Source organism: Gobio gobio (assembly GCF_949357685.1).
Source record: "Gobio gobio genome assembly, chromosome: 23".
Lineage (NCBI taxonomy): Eukaryota > Metazoa > Chordata > Actinopteri > Cypriniformes > Gobionidae > Gobio > Gobio gobio.
This window is the reverse complement of record NC_137119.1, coordinates 8,938,246-8,959,201: the sequence shown is the minus strand read 5'-3', so window position 1 is coordinate 8,959,201 and position 20,956 is coordinate 8,938,246. Positions and strand designations below refer to the sequence as shown.

At 38.1% G+C, this 20,956-nt stretch overlaps 1 protein-coding gene across 2 annotated transcripts in view; it reads right to left on the bottom strand.

Moving 5' to 3' along the window:
* plod2 (procollagen-lysine, 2-oxoglutarate 5-dioxygenase 2) overlaps positions 1–11,494 on the bottom strand; it is a 77,241-nt gene extending 65,747 nt beyond the window's left edge. The window contains exon 1 of one of the 2 annotated variants that reach the window (XM_079806965.1): positions 11,092–11,494. In XM_079806965.1, coding sequence (XP_079663091.1) covers positions 11,092–11,188 — 97 coding nt within the window. In that variant the 5' untranslated portion in view covers positions 11,189–11,494. The remainder of the gene's footprint in view (positions 1–11,091) is intronic. The other variant, XM_079806964.1, reaches the window with a different exon arrangement.
* Between the last annotated feature and the right edge of the window lie 9,462 nt (positions 11,495–20,956).

Sequence of the window (20,956 nt, the reverse complement as noted above, 5' to 3'; positions counted from 1 at the left end):
TTCCCGTTTATCTTTTACGTATCTTTCAGTCTGAAATGTCGTTGCCATGACGTGTTGCTCTGGTGCGTGACTGCGTCTTGCTTGACTGCTCACTCGGACACGGCCTCCTCTATATATTTTTTCTTTGTGTTGTAATAATTCTGCTCATTGTAAAAGTAAAATACAATACGTTTGTATCTGTAATCCCAGATTCATAATTGTCTGCTTACAACAGCGGTCGGGAACCTCTAGGCTCGCGAGCCATATGGCCATTCAGTGAGCGCTTGTGGCTCGATGGCAGAAAAAAACAATCCAAACAATCACGATTTTGAAACCTTAATTTTCATCATTAATCAAAGCTATTATTCGAAATGTTGGCTGTCAAGAAGGAGGCAAGATGGGCAGTGTCTCTTTAAAAAAACTGAAAGACACTATATAATATTACAAAAAAATACAACTATATATATATATATATATATATATATATATATATATATATATATATATATATATATATATATATATATATATATATATATATAAAAATTACATTAAAAAGTATAAAAGTCACTCGTTTTTATAAAGTCACACTGTCCAACAGCGAAACCCGCAGGTAAAGTTACAGCGGGTTGCCTGAGCCCATTGATTTGAACAGACTTACGAAAGTCGCGCTATGATTGGACGCCGGACAGCGTAGCGTGGCATGGGTACGTAATGACGTACTATTAATCGAGCTATGTTCTGTAACATGTAAAACGGGAACATGAACGTAATATTCTAAAAGCAACTCATGTAAACGCCTTAATCAGATTATTGTCTTTTCAGAGTAAGGTCAATAATTAGATTACTGCTGTCCATGTAAACGTAGTCATTGAGCACTTCTCTGGCATAGTACTGCTTTTTGATAAATGTAGATGGCAGCAATCTTCCATTAAACTATGACACATTGTTCATGTTATCACTATGAATGAAATCGAGAAATGTAGATCTTTTTAAAAGTTAATTTTACATAAAATGTTGCTATTTTAAGGTTAAAATAACTCACATTAAATCTAGCTAGATAGCTAGCTTTTCCAAAATAACCAATGTTATCGTCTAACTAATATGCAAGTAGATAAATGGTTCATTCAATTCATCACATTAACCCCTGTCTTTACCCCCCTTTACTTCCTCTTCGCTTCTTCTTCCCTGGTCACCAGATTGCTTTAAGGCTATCTATAGCCTAGTTACCACCTAAATTACCTGGAACAATCGTTTTTTTCCCCCAGACCTGTTGTTGTCTGCGTTTCTATGTGGCTCCCGCTGGATTTCGTCCTCCGGATATATGTTTAATAAAGCCTGAACCTTGTAGTCGGTCCATCAGTAGTATTTTTTAAACTTCATTGTTGATTCGAATAGCAAACAACTCTTACTGAACAAGTACTACCTCACGAGCAGGGACAAAATGAGAGGGGAATTTTTACCCGTAACTTCATTTAGACTAGACCCCGGTTCCTGCGGTCGAAACATACTGAGTACCACCCCAAATTCTCTAGTTCCAGGGGAAAGTTCCTGCGGTGGAAACGCGGCTTAAGACAGGCTAATGCTAATTTATCATGGGTCATGTGAATTCGGCCATGCGTCACAATCAGGTAACTGAAGTTTGTAGGTGTGTTCGACTTGAAGTGGTGCTGCGATGTCATTGGTCTGCTAGCGCCGCTAAAGTTGAACATACCTTCAAACTTAAGTGTGGGCACCCCTATGGATGGACGGCACCCCTAGCATTTGCCTATTCCACCAATGCCCAGGCTAGCCCTGGATGTACATGCTATTAATTGCGATTTATTACACGGCTCTGTGGATTCTGATAGGTCAATCACGCCATCCAGCAGTATGTTATGCCCCAATAACACAGTAAAAACTGATAAAACTGGCTCATCCGGGTAACTGACGCCAGAAGGTCTGGAATCTATTGCAGCTTTCATTGGTCAAGGACCGGCCAAGAGGATGTTTGACTGATATGTAAAGCAACCAATAACAGTTTGTTTTGTTCTGCGTCATGTTTAGGGGCATGAAAAAGTCGATGTCCCTACAATAACAGACCAGCGTGCATCTATAAATTATTAATTCAAGAATGTAGTGCAAGTTTACTGCAACAATAGAGCCGCGAACTTCACATACTTTTGAAAATCCAGCGTTTAGTTGATCCTAGTAAGCACTCATTAGCCACGTTTACATGCGCACTTTTTTGTCATTCCGATTAAAATCATTCTGATTGAAAGATTCGGTGGACTGTTTACATGAGACGTTATCTAAACCGATCTGGTGTTTACATGTGCTGACTTTCAGTAGGAATCATTTTGTGACATGCGCACACAGTTTGTCTGCCGTCTCAGATTCGTTACGTATCGTGGATCAATAGTTCTGTGTTGGTAATTTTTATATTTATTTATTTTTCTGTGGGCGGACATGCAGTAGTTTAACCTAATTTATGTCCTATACAATGGCTATTTCAACAGCTGTGAATGATGAATGCGGAATCAAAAATTAATTCAATTCATTTATTTTGAAAAACACAAAATTAACAATAAAATGCACTCAAATTATTAATAAAAACATAGGATATACGGTGAAACATGAATGAAGCATTAAAGACGTGCTCAGCATCATTACTAGTAGTACTAAACATATATATTTCAGATGATTAAGGAAAGATCCCATAATCACAAAGGTATAAATATTAACAAAAGTAATTAAAGTAGACTGTGGATAATGTTATTTAACCAATTTGAAGCAGTTGTTGATTCAATTTTTTTTTATAGCTAACTTAACTAACGAGAAACAGAGAGCAGCTTGAATGTTCCCCGTTGAAATGGCAGCTCTCAACGGCCACCAGGACTTGTATAGTTTTATAAAAGCTATTTATTATTTGTCGTAAAGTGTAAGAATCACCTCAGAAAAAAAATGTATTCTGTCAGGCGCAGTTGAAGCCTCGGACAAACGCTGTCAAGATGAGATGCTGTAGCCAGGCTATGTCTGTGTCATTATTCAAACATCATGTTCATAACATGTTACGAAATAAAAAGTTTAATACCTCAGAAAAATGAACTTTCCTTTCTTGTCAACATTAGACTGGTGTGAGCGCGGCGCGCGCTCTTCAGTTGAGGAGACGTGCGCTGTATATCACGTCACAGAAAGACGTGCGCTCAAAGTAATCGGATCAGATCGTTTACATGGTGGAATTTTTCGTTTGATCGGTTCATGAAAAGGTTTATCCCACCCCTCTCAAACCGATTACAATTTCATTCGGTTTGGCCATTTTTATTCCGATTGAGGTGTTTATATGGAGTATTTTTATTCGGATTGGACTTTTAAACCGATTACAGTGCTCCTTGTAAACGCACCTATTGTCACAGTTGTAAACGAGGATGCTCTTCTTCCATGAGGGGGTTTGGCGTCGCGGCATTTGTTTCTAGGTGGACTGTTAAAGAGTGCAGCACACATGTCTCGCGGACACATCCTGATTCAACCAGATGACGACTTCGAAACTCATGAAGCGTTTCCAGATAAGTGTGCCATATGCATTAGACGTTCAGCCAATGGTCTGTGGGCGTGACGTCTGAGGCTGAGACTAACAGTCATTTAATTATGTCATCCGGGTATCGCGGACTCACTCTCGTTTCATACAAACACAGCTGCTGCCATTTTGCGACAATTTTTTTGTACACTGTAATGGATTATAAGATAGAAAACAGATTTCATGATTTAAAAAAATTTTCATTCTCAAATTACTATCTCTTCTCCCCAAACTGATTTATGCTGTAAAATACTGTGTATTAAGTGGCATGACTGTACCATATCCCTTAAATGTCCATAAAGTTTGAATTTACTGCTTGCTAGCAGCTGCTCTCTCTGTGAAAGCTTTGCGTTTAAAGAGCTAATAAAACACATCTAATTATCATTTCATGTCTAATTATTCACTTATGTGGCATGTATCCATATAATAAGCAAGATAATGTACATCCAATTGGTTGTTATCATAGAAGAAACCCCTTCAGGATGACCAGGCAAGTTCTGATCACCATGTCAGGGTTTATTCTGTGATAACAACCAGCTGGATGTACATTATTATCCCTTACTTAATGGATAAAGCTGGTGTAAAATCTGAACAGGCGCCCAATGAAGGAGGGAACGAGCCTACACTAATGACCGGAATATAATAAATCCAACCAAATAACATTATGTGTGTTTTCACCTCTGAAATGGTTCTTAGCCAGATGAACTGGCTCCACACCAGCCCGTACACTGTCAAAGAAAATGTCTAAAAATTGCATCTTTAGGGTTAAAACAGTTTGTCACTGGGGCAGTATTCTTAAAAGGAAAACTGTGGACCCCTAAAATGTGCATTTTAGTACCTTAGAGTAGTAATATGTACCCTAAGGCAGGGCCGTAACCACCATAGGTATTGAGGGGAACAAGTCCCCTCCAATTATTGCAATTGGCCAAATTGTCCCCCCAAATGATATTTCTTAATGTTGTTCTCCATTAAGATGCAAATGTTGTTCTCCATCAATGCAAAATGATGGCTAATTAAAGAAGGCAGGGCTTAATGTTCACCAAAGATGAGTGTGAATTTCCAATGCGACACTTTTATTTTTACAGTGAAAGAGTGTGTGCTGTGCATGGCTAGATATAAATAGCTATACGTTTAATATTTAACAACTGTTTTAAGATAGATATGTCTAACGACCCGCAGTAACGTACAGTGATCCAAACTACTCAAGTTTTTATGTAACTTCGCCATTTTGAATTGAAAATATACTATTGTTTACTTTAAAAGATGATGTTGGTGTATGAATGAGTGTGTGAATGGGTGAATGTGAGGCAAAAATGTAAAGCGCTTTGGATGGCCGTAGGTCTGTTAAAAGCGCTATATAAATGCAGTCCATTTACCATTTACCATGTCATTCATAACTGAATGTAACGGGACAAGATTTTTTTTTACATATTTAAATGGATTACTTTACAAATATATAGGCTATAATTACTTATTTTTACCATTCGTATTTCTTTATTCCCTTAAAGGTGCAGTGTGTGAATTTTAGTGGCATCTAGTGGTGAGGTTGTGAATTGTAATCACCCACCGCTCACCCCTCCCTTTCGAAGCACATAGAGAAGCTACGGGGAACGACACAGGACAAAAATGTCGTCGTCGGAGAGAGCAGAGAGTGACTAGCGCTCTGTAGAGAAGTTTGTACGTTTAGGGCTACTGTAGAAACATGACGGCGCAAAATGGCGTTTTCACTGTACGGGGACCCGCGGTGTATGTAGATAGAAATGGCTCATTCTAAGGTAATAAAAACATAACGGTTCATTATGTAAGGTCTTTATACTCCACTGAAAACATAGTTACGTATATAATATTGCATGTCTGTCAATAGATCATCATAAATACTACACACTGCACCTTTAAATCCCTTTTAATCCTTTAATTACTTAATTTCTTTAAAAGACCACCCCTCCCCTTAAAAAAAAAGGTCCCCCCAATGTTCAAGACATGATTACGGCCTTGCCCTAAGGTACTACTATGACGTTAACAGGTAAATAAGTAACAAATAAGTCCTTTAAAGGATACTGCCCCAGTGACAAGCTGTTGTACCCCTAAAGGTAAAATTTTTGCACATTGTTTACTTTTTTCTGAGAATGATTATGTAAGGAATAAAACTCTTGTCAAAAGATATAAAATATAGTAATGTATTTTACTGTAATAGTCACTTTAACATGCTGCTGATGTCTTATGTGTTGTCTACGGGAACAGACATGCTGAAGTGTCCCTCAGAGCTCGTAGTCGATCAAATAAAAGTCACAGCAACAGAAATGGTAATTTCTGCCAAATCTGAGCAGCTGCCTGCAAAACCTGATAGAAAAATTAAAAACAGAGATGCCTCAAGGTTGTAGCACAAAGTTTGGATTTGACGATACAAATGTATTTCTTTTATGTGTCTTTTAGCTCGGACAGTCATTTAACGGTTTGACAAACAAAGCCGCCATTCATCTAAACTGCTTATACAAAACCAAACTTCTATAATCAAGTGTGTGGTTGATTGACACCATGTTGCACAAGGCCAATTACAGGCTTGAGCTGCCAGATCCAGCAGTCAACACTATAGACCAGCATATATGTTCTCTTTTACTGGGACTCGGAAGTCGTAAATCTCACACTGGAGTTCAACTCATGGGGCAGTATTTCATTGTCAAGGGTTCACAGAGGGTGAAACGTGGGTGGACATTGAAAACTTACAGAAGGTGTTAGTTCCCCCAAAGGCATTTATGTAGAGATGACATATAGAGTCACGGACCTGACTTAAACGTTTGAGTTTCTTGGCTGTGCAGGATGACGGACGGGTTTTCAGACTGCGGTGATGTCATGCCGCAAACACCCGAGATTTCCTGTGCCGTTCACTCCCTTTCGGTCTACATAAAGCCGTGTCTTTTTCTTTCTATATCTTCCCCTGTGTTTAGGATAGCATGCGTCATCTAGATACCAGTAACTGTTAATGACTGCAGCTTAATTACTGTGTGCTAAGGTACGGAAAAAACTCAAATCAGGGGCAATTAAGAGACCAATTTAGATTGTAATCTGCTGTACACCTTAAATTTGGAAATTTACAGCCGGATTTCTTGAGGTCGGTATGTGTCAGTGGTTTAACCAACAGCATATAAAATGTGGTACAGTTTAAAGTCAACATGGTCAAAAAAAATTTGTGCGATTCATCTGTGGATGTCACCAAATCAAAATATATATATTTTTTGTAAACTTGCTTCGCTTCTTATACAACTTTCTTTTGGGTGATGTCATCAATGCCCTCTTCTTTTTCAGCCCCTCCCCTCCAACTATCTGGCTCCATGCGACTTCTTACGATTCAATCAATTTCTGATGGATAGAATCAAGTCCCACCCTACACTTTTTTCTATTTTCACTCATGTTTCTGATTATGGAAGTAAGCTGAGTCACACATGGTGTTTCATATTGACTTAAACACAAAGAGTGTGTAACATTTGTCCATGATGAATAATGCAAGCTTTATATTTAAAATAAATAAATAAATATCCATTATTCAACCAAATAGACAAGCAAAAACTGGTACAGACATATTTGAAAAGTCAAGAGAGCTGTCTCTGTCCTCTCTGAGTCTTAGGCCCCATTTACACTGCATGGTTCAAGTGACCCAATTCCGATTTTTCCCTCTCATGTGGCACAGATCGAATATGACGTGAACGTATAAGCAGGAAAAAAAACGCATGAATTACGATATCCTCCGAACTCAAACTGCAACAAGGGCTCTCCTCTTTTTTCTCCACCTTACGAGATTAATGTTTTGCTGACCTTTAAAGATAGTGCGGAAAGCAAAACATTATATAAAACATAATATTCATTTTGTCTGCATCCATTGCATAACGCGCCATTTTACTTACTTTTCCGGGTCAGAACATCTTGGGCTGTTTCGCCAGTGTATAGTGTAAATGCAAAAATCGGATAGGGGTCGCTTTTAAAGGGATAGTTCATCCAAAAATGAAAATTAGCCCATGATTTACTCACCCTCAAGTCATCCGAGGTGTATATGACATTCTTCTTTCAGACGAATAAAATCTGAGATATTAAAAATGTTCTGGCTAATCCAAGCATTATTATAGCAGTAATTGTTGCTCTGTTTTTGAAGTCCATAAAAATTGCATCTGTCCATCAAATAACGTGCTCCACGCGGCCCCGGTGTGTTAATAAAGGCCTTCTGAAGCAAATCGATGCATTTGTGTAAGAAAAATATCTATATTTAAAAATGCATTTCATTTTCTTCTATGGCTCTGCATCAGCTGTCCCCGCGCCATCACTTCCAGCGAATAAGGTCAAAATACATTAAAAATACAGACGCGATCATAGATATATAAATAGATTCCTCATAGTGCCTGGGCGGATCAGTCGAATGAGGCATCTAAGTATATATATCTTTGATTGCGGCAATATTTTGACCTTATTCACCGGAAGTTATGGCGCTGGGAATACTAGATGACATTCGTCTGATAAGAGGTAACATACATCATTTGAGGTAACAAAAAAAACAGCAGAAACCGATCGTTTCGTGTTGTAAGACATCAATGTGTCGCCACGAGCCGCATGGTTTAATAAGGATTCGTATGTCTATGTGTTTTTACTCTCATTGCTCTTATACTCTAAAATATCCCCATTGACATGCATTATACGACTATCACACTGCAACGGTTGGAGTTAAAATTCTTCATTTGTGTTCTACTGAAGAAACAAAGACACCTACATCTTGGATGCCCTGGGGGTAAGCATATAAACATAAACACAGACAGTACATTACGCTTATACAGACAGGAGGCATCGTGGAAAACAGTCTCAACAAGTGGAGCCACGGTTGAATAATCCGCCATCTCTTTAGTGTGTATCCTTTGGAAGCACTAGTCTCTGTTGCGTTCAGTTTTTTATTTTTATTTTTTTTAATTATTTTCTCTGTTGCGTTCAGTGCTTTCTTCCGGAAACAACGGACCATATGAGATTCCAAGTCACAGTTCATCACTTAGCACAGCTTTCGTGTTTCGATTTGTCGAGACTGTTTTCCAAGATGGCTCCTGTCTGTATATGCGTAATGTACTTTCTTTATAAAGTATCTTCTTATTAAGCTGTTTGTACACTTACAAAGTTCTCAATGCTTCGGTTTGCATGTAGGGACCCTCATTATGCTACCGTGTTAGTGTGAGGCTATTTTGAGCCTTGTTAGTGGTATTAACTAGCGATTTAATTTTACTTATTCTATGCCCCACATACTAGCGTTATAAACGAATCTGTTTTTAGAGATACATTTCTTTACATTCGATTTTCATGAAAACGCATCCCAGAGAACGTTCTACTCGGTAACCATGTGTTAATTACCCCTAGGTTCATTTTTCACCGGAGTTGTCCTTTAAATGCTCGAGCTTATTACAGCTGGATGAATTCTGATTGGCTGTCAATGTTTTTATCGTTCATCAGCTGAATAAAATCATTCTGAAAGTGAGTCCAACAATATAGTTTCTCTAAGTTATAGCTGTGGTGTGAACTCTGCTATTCTTTAATATTGAGAACGATTTTTAGAACTATATCTTTATCGTTATCTTTATAGTTATCGTCCTTGGTGTGAACGGGCCTTAATAAAAAAAATGATATGTGAACAGGCAGCAGATTTATTCAGCAAGAAAATGAAAAGAGTGGGAAAAAGGAAAAAAGCATTTTTCACGGTGACAAGGGATATGGAAACAGCCCTTTTGGCGGGTGACAAGGCTCATTGACTTATACAGAAACACCTTACAAATGCTTAAAATGTGAAACAGAAGATTGACTCCTTGAAAACAGTACTTTGGTTGTGTTAAACGGCAGATGTTACAAACGTTACTGTCTCAGCAGATACATATTCACATGAAATATTCACACCTTTGCCCTCCATTTGTGTGAAATCAAAGTCGTACAATACTCAAACGTGACATATGGCTGCACTTTGGGGTTTTGCTTTTGGAATGTTTTACAGAGAGATCTTTCTAGAAAGATGCTTCTTAGATGGTAATGTTATTTAGTAAAGCTTGCAATAAAGTTCTGTCACTCTATTTTTCCAGAACTTGACCTAAATGTTTTTTCATTGTCTAATAGCATTAATAAAACCTGACTGACTTTAGTCTACAGACCTAATTAAGAACACTTAATTAGATGATCCAGGAAACAGGGTTGTTTGTAAAATGTTTGACATTTACTCAAGCAATAAATTGCACCCTTAAAACACATCACTTTGTCTCAGAGTTGGGTTGATAGATAGGCTTATTGCTCTAGGGCTGTCAAGGATAAAGATTGCCGCATTCACGTTGCGTGGAAATGATGAACGCCAAAATGAATGAGAACTCTGTGGGTCATATTTTTCCCTCTGACTAGGCTTGTTAACACTCAACAGAGCAACTTGATATTCCTGTACAGTAACTAAAAAATGCACAGGCAGCTGTTCACAAAACATAGAGGCGTTTGAATTATTTAAACACGTTTTTAGGCAGTAAATGTTTTACTATCGCATACAAATTACCGTACAACCTAATGGAATTCAGAAAGTAATTAAAAACTTGTTTGTGCTTCAAAGAAATGCTTGACTCATTATCGTGTGCATTAACCGTGTGCTTTGCAATTTTATAACAGTGTAGTTATTGCACTAGACAACAGCATAGTGTTATAACTCTCACACACACATTCCCTCACAACACAACTGTGTGAAAAAAGGTCTACCTGACATCCCTCAAGTCCCAGAAAGAAGGTGTTCTGTAGTGGAGACTGAGGCTAGTTTTCAAACTTTTTTTCTCCAGTGAATATTTCTCATGGTGAGCTATTTTTGAAAATGATTTTCTGTATAGACACAAACAATAAAATCTTGGCTACAAGAAATGCCAGTATCTGGGGCATATTGTCACATATATGGGGTGGGAACCCGTCATGTTAGGTTTTAATATTTTATGGGGACATTCCATATCCATAATGGTTTTGAATACTGTTCAAACTGTACTGATTCTATCACCTAAACCTACCCATCACAGAAAATGTTCTGCATTATTTTATTTCCACTTCACTTATTTTGATTTATAAGCTGTTTTGGCTCATGGGGACAGAGAAATGTACCCAGAAGGACAATAATTTGGGATATTGTCACCTTTGAGGGGACATTTTGTCCCAATTTACCAAGACCACACACACACACACACACACACACACACACACACGTTTGGCTTGTGACAACTTCACCATGTGACTATCCCCCTTCTCTCCTACACAAGCAACAAAGGAAAGCTAACGTTTTTACTTAGATCATATTCATTAATATAGGCTACAAATGGCATAAACTTTAACTTATTTTCATTTGATCCATATTTGAAGGGGTATAATCTATTAATCAGTTATGATTTAAGAAGGTTGTCATTAATAATTACGTGTTGCCATCACATTAGTTTATGGTTCAGATCTTAATGTTAACGCAAGCGTTAGTTGCGTCGCGTCACGTTCAGTGACACAGCAAAGCGCGCTCCCAATATAACGGGCTCTCTTACCTGTTGGAATATCCTTATTTGTCTCCAAGCTCAGGGAACAATCAACACAGGACATCAGCATCAAAATGAACGCGCAAAAGCACCGACGATGCTCCATCTTCGCTTCAGTGAAGTCCTTTGGAGACAGTGAAGTTTGCGAAGTTGTGTGTGGCTCTGCTGGTCAGCGCGCGGTGAGTCCGAGAAGTCCCGGGTCAGTAATACAACATTTCTCGTAGATCACCAAAGTAAAGTCATTTCAATTGGAAAGCAGTAGCAATACACGTGTTGATTAGTCTCTCAAGAACGAGCTGACTGTGATGGTGCCCTCGGCGTTCCCCAGACAGGGTGACAGGAGCGTGTGTGATTGAACAAGTACAGCTGTGTTTGAGCACCCCTCCTTCCTGCAGTCCTCAAACACGAGCTCAAATATTGCCCCCCTGCACCGCCCGATTTCACACCCAGAGTCACACGCTGCTTCCACTGTAAAATAATATAACAATAATAATAATAATAATAAAACAGCACATTAAATGTGAAATTTTGCTGCTTTGGGTTTTCCTTTTTTTAGTTTTAAAGCAAAATGTCAACGTGTTAGAAACTGCAAGTTCATTAAGTTCACTGCACTTTCTGACCACTTTCAAATGTGTTATAGATGAAGAAAGTAGAGTTGAAATATTAGCATGTAAAGAATTAAAAAAAAAAATTAATTGAAAAAAAAAACATTATGACAAGTTAAATGGATGCATCAATGTTAGAATAAAATAATGACATTTTACAGAATGTACACTGATAAAAATGATGCTGTGGTGAAGTAAATACTACAGTAAATTTCTACATGAAAAAGTTAGTTCAGGTAAGAAATGTAGGAATGTAGAAATAAAAGTGTAAATATCAAATATCAATTACAATTAATTAAAACCTACTCAACTTTTCTGATACTGGAGTTCCCATCATGCACTGGGGCATGCATAATTAATAAAATAGATTTTTTCCCTCCGTTTTCCAGCTGTATATTCACTGTTTTATCATTGCAATTTTGTGACATAAGAAGTTCATTTTCTACTCAAAATGACACATTCATACACATTCATTGATCTATTGAATGTTACCGTCATTGTGTTCCAAGTATTGAATTGGGTGGGTACTGTGTAACATCTGTTATATTGTATAATTATTATACAATAATTATAGCAAAATACAGTAAAATACTATTTTGTAGATTTACAGCGCTGTTCCTGTGTACTGAACATTGAATTACAGTACAATTACTGTAAATCAAAATACAGTAACTAGCTGACAACCATGCTGCCAGTAATGTACTGTAAAAAAATACAATCGTTAATAGTGTAAATATAGAGTCTACACAATATCTATTGTATTACTTAGATGTTTCTAAGTAAAGCATACACTTCAAAAGCATGATTTAATTCAATGTTATATCATTTGAGTAAAAAGTTTGTTAAATTGATGTAACTTAGTTTTGTTTAATTAACTTAGTTAAGTAGATTTTACTTAATTCTATTTGAGAAATTAAATGAATGCAATTTAATTAAGTAATATTTACTTTTCCGTCCACTAGAGGTCGCCGGTTCAAAACAAAGGCGTAGTTTAATGACGCTACGTTTGAGCGCATAATCTTGGGACATGTGGTCGTCATATCACAGCCGGTGGAAAAGAATCGGGATAAGACTCGGGCAGAAATCATGTTCATGGATGCGATTATTAATGTTACTGTAGTATGAAGCAGAGCAGGACAGAGTGTTGTGGAGCTGAGCAAGGCCGCTGGAGCGATTGTAAATAAGATGAACGCAACACACGCTCGCGAGCAACGGGACTTTTATTATGACACAGTTGCCAGCGCCACTTCCGCTTTTTCGGTCATGATGAGTATGAGGTAACGCAGCTCTGTTTATCATATTAGATACAGCTGAGTGTGTTGAAAATTAAGGTATGACATTACTCTGTGCGTTCGCTCGGCAGCTGCTATGACACTTGTTCACACTGCAGTGAGAGTAAAGCGTTTCTGCAAAAATAAAACAAACCGGAAACCGAGGGGAATGCAGATATGACGCAAACGACAGGCGACTCCCTCACACGTCCAGGTTCCTTGGTTAAAATAGCAATTTCTCACGATTTACAAATAGTTGGAAACATTTGGGATATTTAAAGTACTCAACTGAACAAAATATATAATACTGGCCTAGTGGTTTTTGGATTTTTTTTTTTACATAGTGCACCTTTAATGAATGTTAAGTCCAATAGTAAGTAGAATGTACTTGATAATAACAGGTAAGTACAGAGCAGTAGCAGTAAAATTTAATTAAAATGTGTTAGTGCAAATTGTTATGAGGATTTTATCAAGTAAATTCTACAAGTTATTTTTTTTAAGTGTAGCCTATATGAGAAATTAACTGAATGGATAATGTCACACAATGCCTGTTTGTTTCTAAAATCAAAATTGTTTGAACATAAAGCAAGGTACTAAGTTAAACCTAAAATTCTTGTGGAACATCTTCATAAAGGAACTCGATTTTACTATAGAATATACAGCTAGCTTAATTGGAGGCCCTCATCATCATATAAATGCAAATGTGTGTAGGGGGATGGGTCAGGCTTTCACACTGTGAGCACCAAATGATCCTGAAATGACCATAAAACCTGAAATCACCTTCATTGTGGGGAGCAGCCAACAGCCCTCAGGAGGAAAACGGCTTATAAACATACTAAATGATGCTTTAATGGAAATATGAAAGGTTTGAGGGTTACATTTATGAAGTGGATAGAAAATATCAGTGGCCCAATATAAAAAGTATATATAAAGTCCCCCCTCTGACTGAAAAAACACAATAAAATAGGTGAATTTCAGACATAAATTAACAAAAAAACAACAAAAGTACATTGGTACTATTAAGTACCTTGTTAATACTATTGTACTTGAGGCAATGTCCTTTATTGGCATTGATGGTTCCATGCAAACTTTCCAATGAACAGAACGTTTTGGTAACACTTTATTTTACAGTGTCCTTGTTACATATGTTACATGTTACTCCAGTAGTAACAGTAAATTTTGCATAATTACATGCCACTAACCCTCAACCAAACCCTAATCCTACCCTAACCCTATAGTAAGAACAGTTAATTAATATTACTCAGGACTAAAATATGTAATTACACTGTAACAATGACACCTTAAAATAAAGTGGAACCGTTCTAAAGTATAATAAAGTTCTTTATAGTGGGAAACAGTTTGGCTCACTTTTCGTTCCCACTTTATTTTAGGTGGCCTTAACTATGTACTTACATCAAAAATAAGTACAATGTATTTATTGTGTTCATATTGTATTGTAAAACACTTTTGCTGATATTGAGGTGGGATACGGGTAAAGTTAGGGACAGGTGTGGTGGGATGGGTAGGTTTAAGGGTAGGGTTAGGTGTAAGGGAAGTGTCAACAGTGTAAAATGGTATCTACAGAAATTAATTACAAATGTAATTACATGCAGGTCATTTTTAAAATGTAAGTACAATGTAAAAACATACACAATAAGTGCATTGTATCAAATGATTAATTCAAATGTTAGTAGATAGTAGTTAAAGCCACCTAATATAAAGTAGGTCCCACTTTTCTTTAAGGTGTCCGTGTTACAGTGTAATTATATTTTACTGTACTGACTAATAGGCTAATAATTAATTACTTGTACTTACTATTAGGATTAGGGTTTGCAGGACACCGTAAAATAACAAGGACGATGTAAAATAAAGTGTTATCAACAGTTCATCTGATTATTAAAATGTTCTTATCACTAGAAAACATTTGTTATTTTAAGATCTGTTCCCTGAAAGGTTCATTGAGGTTCTTCAATAGCATCGCAGCAAAATCTCCCTTGTCACGTTGGTTATGTTGCCGGAAGTTAGTCTATATTTTCAGGCGCTGCATAATATCATTGCGCCTGCTGCACCCATGGTTCGGCAGCAAAGTTCCTTGATTATTACGCAGGAATGACAGTATAGTTCTTAGCCATATCCGCCTAGAAAAGCGCAACTTTTCATTTTCCGTCAGTCTTAGTACACGATGTAACTACAGAAGAGTCAAGTTTTAAATAGGAAAAATATCGAAACTCTTTGGTCATTTTTTGAGTGAGATGCTAACGGTCTAATCCGATTCAATGATCTATGCTAAGCTATGCTAAAAGTGCTAGCGCCAGACTCAGAGATCAGTTGAATGGATTCGAAAATGGTAAAACTCAACTGCTTAACTCTGCTTAATATAGGGATAATTTTCCAATTTTAAACTTTTTAACTATAAGGTTAGCGATTAGCATTACGCTTTGTATCAGTAGAAACCCGGTAGTATATTCGAATTATCGTACGTTCCCCCCTCATGTCCCACTGAGACGAGAGAATTATGCATTTTATTTCTGGAAAAAATCCTCAGATGACGCAAATATAGTCATTTTGCGTCATTGGAGGACTTTTTGGCCAGAGGCTAGAGACTACAGCCAGTAGTAGAAATTAATGTTTTATTATTTATTTATTATGTTTTAAACCCGCCCATAGGGAGTGGGATCTGTACGTTAAATAATGTTTTATCAACAAAGCTCGGGAGGAGCACGTTCAGATAATTGACTAAAGTGGAGAGTTACTCAGTGCATATGCGTGGTAACGTTAGCATAACATGACAAGTAAGTTAGCTTGTTACTTTGCTGTTTTACTGCTAACAACTATATCACTATGTATAGGCTACTGTGTGATCAGAAATCGCGTCGAGTATTAGCGAGAGTCTTACCTATAGGTGAATACGTTTATTACCAGATGGCCCAGGCTGTTCGTCATCTGGGAAGGTGAATATCGAAGGAATTGCGGTGTCCTTCAGAGTGGCTCTCTTCATTTCCAAGCACATTCGGTTCGTAGTCTTCCAGCTTTAAATGGCGACTGCACCGTATTTTCAGGTTTTCCATATAAGTGTCCTCTCCAAAATTCGGGTGGTTGATGGCCCGCAGCCACTGTTTGCACTGCTCCAAATTTTTAACTGGCAAATGATGAAAAATTACTACTTGTCCTTTTCTGGTTTTGGCTGTACATCCCGGTACAAAGCAACTTAGCACCGTTTGGATGGAAAATACACTAATGTTTAAGTTATTTTAGGAACTAGCTCATCACGGAGATTCACGATATAACGGCGTCTTTTTAGTTTCTAGTCAACTAACGTTAGAAGCGGAAGGCATGGCTTGGGAGTGGCCTCGTAGGGCAGCGAAACAAGTGCATTCTGGGAGTTGTTGTCTTTCATCCACATGAGCCAAAAACACATTTTCTGGCTTTTCTCAGTCTAGAAGGCACCAAATTAAAAAATAATTTCACATTTCTACTACATAAATGACCCAGTTTAAATACAGATTTATCAACATTGCCTGCATTGTGGGAACCAGGCAACAGCCCCCATAAGGAAATAGCATAAAAAGCTTAATAAACATTCTAAATAATGTTGTAATGAAACAGTTAGTTCAGCAATAAAACAAAAGAAATCCCAAACTTGGAAAAACAAATGTGTTGAGGCTGCCCACATACATTGACTGACCGCTTGATTACTGCTGTACTTAGATATTCTATAATTTTCACTGCGGCATATAAATTGAGCTCCATTGCTATACCACAATGACATTGCAGTACATTGAAGAAAGATCCTCTGTGCCAAACAAAAACTATATGGCAGAGTTGGATCTTGATCATGCCATTTATGCATTTTATTGTGGTCTCAAGCTTTCAGACATATGGTGTTGTTGCGCACAGCGTTATAATGAGGTAATCTGGTTCATGTCCAACACTCTTAATAGCCACTGATTGATGTCACTGAGGCCAGTGTATTCTCATTCATTCCTTTCTACAAGATTCAGTTTCACCCATGCATGTTGCAGTGAGCAACACATACTCAAAACACAAGTTCATCAAAGGTTCACAGTTCTCTATGGGCCATTAAAATGTCTTGTCGCAGTCTTTGTCACTCCAGATGGAAAATGTTTTAGAGATAAATAATGGCAGAAATGATAAATAAATGCAGAAGTGCTCTCTGATAGATTTTGTACATCCCATGACATTTCACATCTTTGTGAGACAGAGGGGTTTATTTGGATGGATGTGTCGGGGGATGGAAGCGGGGGCAGCTACTAAAGCATGAACAGCTGAAATCACTTCTGTATTATACAGTAAGAAAACACATTTGCCACATCTGGTCTTGGTTATTCAATGAAAAGCAATATAGATGAGGGCATGGATTTGCAAATTACATGCATTTTGTGTGGGCGGTCAACTGTATCGGATTGCTTTTACATTGTTATAACTTTAAAGTGAAGATATCTTGATTCTTAGAAGCAAAAGACTCAGAGATACAGAAAAATCTGAAAAATTACATTGTGATGTTCTCTAAAATCTGTCAATTAAAATGTACTGAGTTTACCATTGTAGTTAAAAGGTGAATCTCACAAAACCACACTTCATATTTCAACCCACAATCAAAAGAGTACAATTAGTAATTTAAGAATAATATTTTACTTAAAGAAAACAAATATGATTTTTCTACATTAAATAAGTACATTTTATAAGTAGACAACAAATCATGACCAATTCCCATCAGTATAAGATTATATACTTTTAATTACATTTAATTTGTAACATTTGCACATCATTGTACTGCCTTTTGAGTATTTGGTAACACTTTACAATAAGGTTTCATTTTATCTGTAATTTTTAAATGTTGTTTAGACTCGTGCTGCGTGATTGCATTTTGAAGCACGTGTGAAATCAGTCCAATGGTATGATGAAACATCATAGGCGGGTGACATCATGACCAGGAAGGTATAAGGCAAGGCGCACCTGGACCAAACAATGATCAGCTTCTGTGTCTTTAGCAAGCACTCTGTGTAACTCTGTCTGTTTTATAGCATGCATGGTTAGCTCTCGAGGGGGCTGACTGTGTTCATTGTGAGCAGCTGGCGCTGCGCACACTCTGCTTCCGCCTGACACTCTTTGAGGAGAGCATCCAGGCTTGTTTAAAGGGGTGATGAATTGAGGAATCAACTTTCCCTTGAGCTTTTGATATATAAAAGGTCATAGTAATATAAGAATATCCTGTAAGTTTCAGAGCTGAAAACTTCCTTGTTAGTCAAAGAAAAGCTTTTATAGACACCAGGCCCAGCAAACGATCAATCTCAGAATATGCCACACCTTGACGTCATTGTGTGGTGAAACACCGCCTCAACAGAAAAAGAACGCCTGATTCTGTAGCCCCGCCCACCGACTCGTGCCACTAACATGGCATAGGCCTACATAGAGCTAAACCGTGTCAAATTTCTACCACATAAGCTTCATTCGGATTCCAATATTATGAATGCATGGATGAATTTTAATTTTAATGAATGAAGCTCACGTGGGGAAGACATTGTGTGTCTGTTCCTTAATTTAACCACGGATTCGTTTGTAAACAAGAGACTTGATTTTCAGACAGGATTAGATTACATGAATGAATGAATGAAGCAACACATGTGAGTAAAAAAATAGTTTTAACATGTGATAGTATTGCATTGTTACAGATAGCATTGATTATGTTTACATGTCTAACTGAACATACCGTAGCACGCTGTCGAAGGTTCATTGCGATTCGGGATCAAACTCATACATGTTTATGGGCCAGTGCTCGCAAAGCCCAATGTCCCGGGGCTATGTGTTTCCAGACGGGGTACCAAAACGGGGTACTATTTAACTATATTAAATAGTGAAATGACAAGAACCTTTCTTGATGTGCATTGTTCACTCTAATGACTTGATATTTGAAGGGCGTGCGCGTGTGTACGGTGTGTACCGTTCGCGGTTATATTCATCGATCGGGCGGGCCAAGTAATGTTAATAAAAATAAAACATTCCAATCAATAGCAGGTGGATGAGAGATGAATCATTGTGCTTGTTTCATTCGGGTTGCCAATTCCCCACTGACCACAGGGGAGCTGAAGCTCTTTAAAACTGCAAATCTTATCCAATCCTAGCCGTGGGCATTTACTTCCGGCACGCCCATAAAAACTGAGCGTTTCTTGAGAGAGCCTCAAAACAAGGGCAGAAAATAGCCTATTACTTATTACTTATTCATTATGATATTTTTTTTATTTAAATACCACGCAAACGTCATACATTGACCTCAGGCCAAGCCACTCACCTTTGGTAGGGAAGGCTTGTATGCTAAAAGCCCTGGATTACGGTGAGGGAGTTAATCCTGAGTCTCTTTGGACTACCAAGGAGACGGCTAGAGCTATTGGTCGGTCTATGGCAGCGCTTGTATCTTCGGAAAGGCAACGGCATCAACTCTAAGGTTTCAGGAGGCCAAAAAGCAGGTGGCCGCATTCCAGCAGTATCTCCCTTGTCGCTTTAAGGTCCCCGGGGCTGCTGGGCAGAAGCAGTCCCATCTGAAATCCAGCTACTCACATCGGGCGCAGCAAAACCAGAGCATTGCCTCTTGAGCCCACAAAAAGATTGGGGGTTGAGGAAACACTCGAGGTTGAAGTCTGACATGGCTAAGATGGATCAGAGGAACGTCATTCTAGCCAGGAAGGCTTTGGGCAAGAGGTCCTGACATGGTCCAGTGCCAGGCCTCTGAGGGCAGGCCCCTCCGGAGTGGTGTGGTGTACACCTCATCACACGGTGCCCACTTCTCTTCGGTGCCCTCAGGGGACCGTTCTGCCAACCCCGCCACCTCAGGTGCTTCGGGCCGCAGCGGTTTCCAATGAGTCGATATCCCGTCTCTGACATTCCGTCACACCATTGATTGATTTCACACGTGCTTCAAGGCGCAATCACACAGAGGCATTCCCATAGTGTCATAAAACTTCTGAAGGGAACACAAATAAAACTCAGTGACTCGACAGGACGTTTATTTGGAGAGCAAGATGATGCCAGCAACATTTCCCTACTTCCGTTTTGAAAGTTTCGTCACATATGTGGGTACGACATCAATATCAAAGCAATCCATGCAGCAACCCAGGTTGATTATGTCTGTGTCTATATGCAATGTGATCACTTGCAATTAACAGGCTTCCTGAAAAGATCTGATTTGGGAAGTAATCTGATTTGCCTGCAGTCTGAACATAGCTTATTGTATTTAAAAAATATATGTTTAATGTATATATTTTTTGCTTACTTACTTACTTACACAAACACACACACACACACACGCACACGCGCACACACACACACACACACACATTGTGTTTCCACGCACTAACCCTACCCCTAAACCTAAACCATCAAAGAAAACTTTCAGCATTTTTAGATTTTCAAAATTTTCCTTTACTATGATTTATAAGCTCTTTTCTTCATGGGGACCAATAAAAAATGTCCCCATAAGGTCAAAATGTACTGTTAGTTCTATCTTTGTAGGGACATTTGGTCCCCATAAAGTAGGGTTTACCAGGACGGCAGGACCACACACTCACATGCACGCACACACTCTCACATACAGCCTATTTTTTATTCTTACTGGCAAATGTATGGTGTCTATTCCAGGCAGTATAAGATTTTATAGTGTACACGATCCCCAAATAGGGAAATAAAGTTAATCTAAGTGTTTCTTGTAATTTCTTTGAAAGGCAAATACATTAGTTTGAGGAGACGTTGATGTCTGCAGGCAATAACGTCGGTTATGAATCTCCATGTATATTTCCATTCATCGGAAATGTCAAATACAGTGAATTTTGATGTAGATGACAGAGTCAGGCAGTGGTAGAACCAATAAATGAATACGGACTAAACATTTTAACAGACGTTGAGACCTTTTGTCTTGAATCACAGAGTAAGACAATCTAAAAGCATTAGCCCACCTAGTTTTTTCCCCAAGTACAGGGAGCAAAA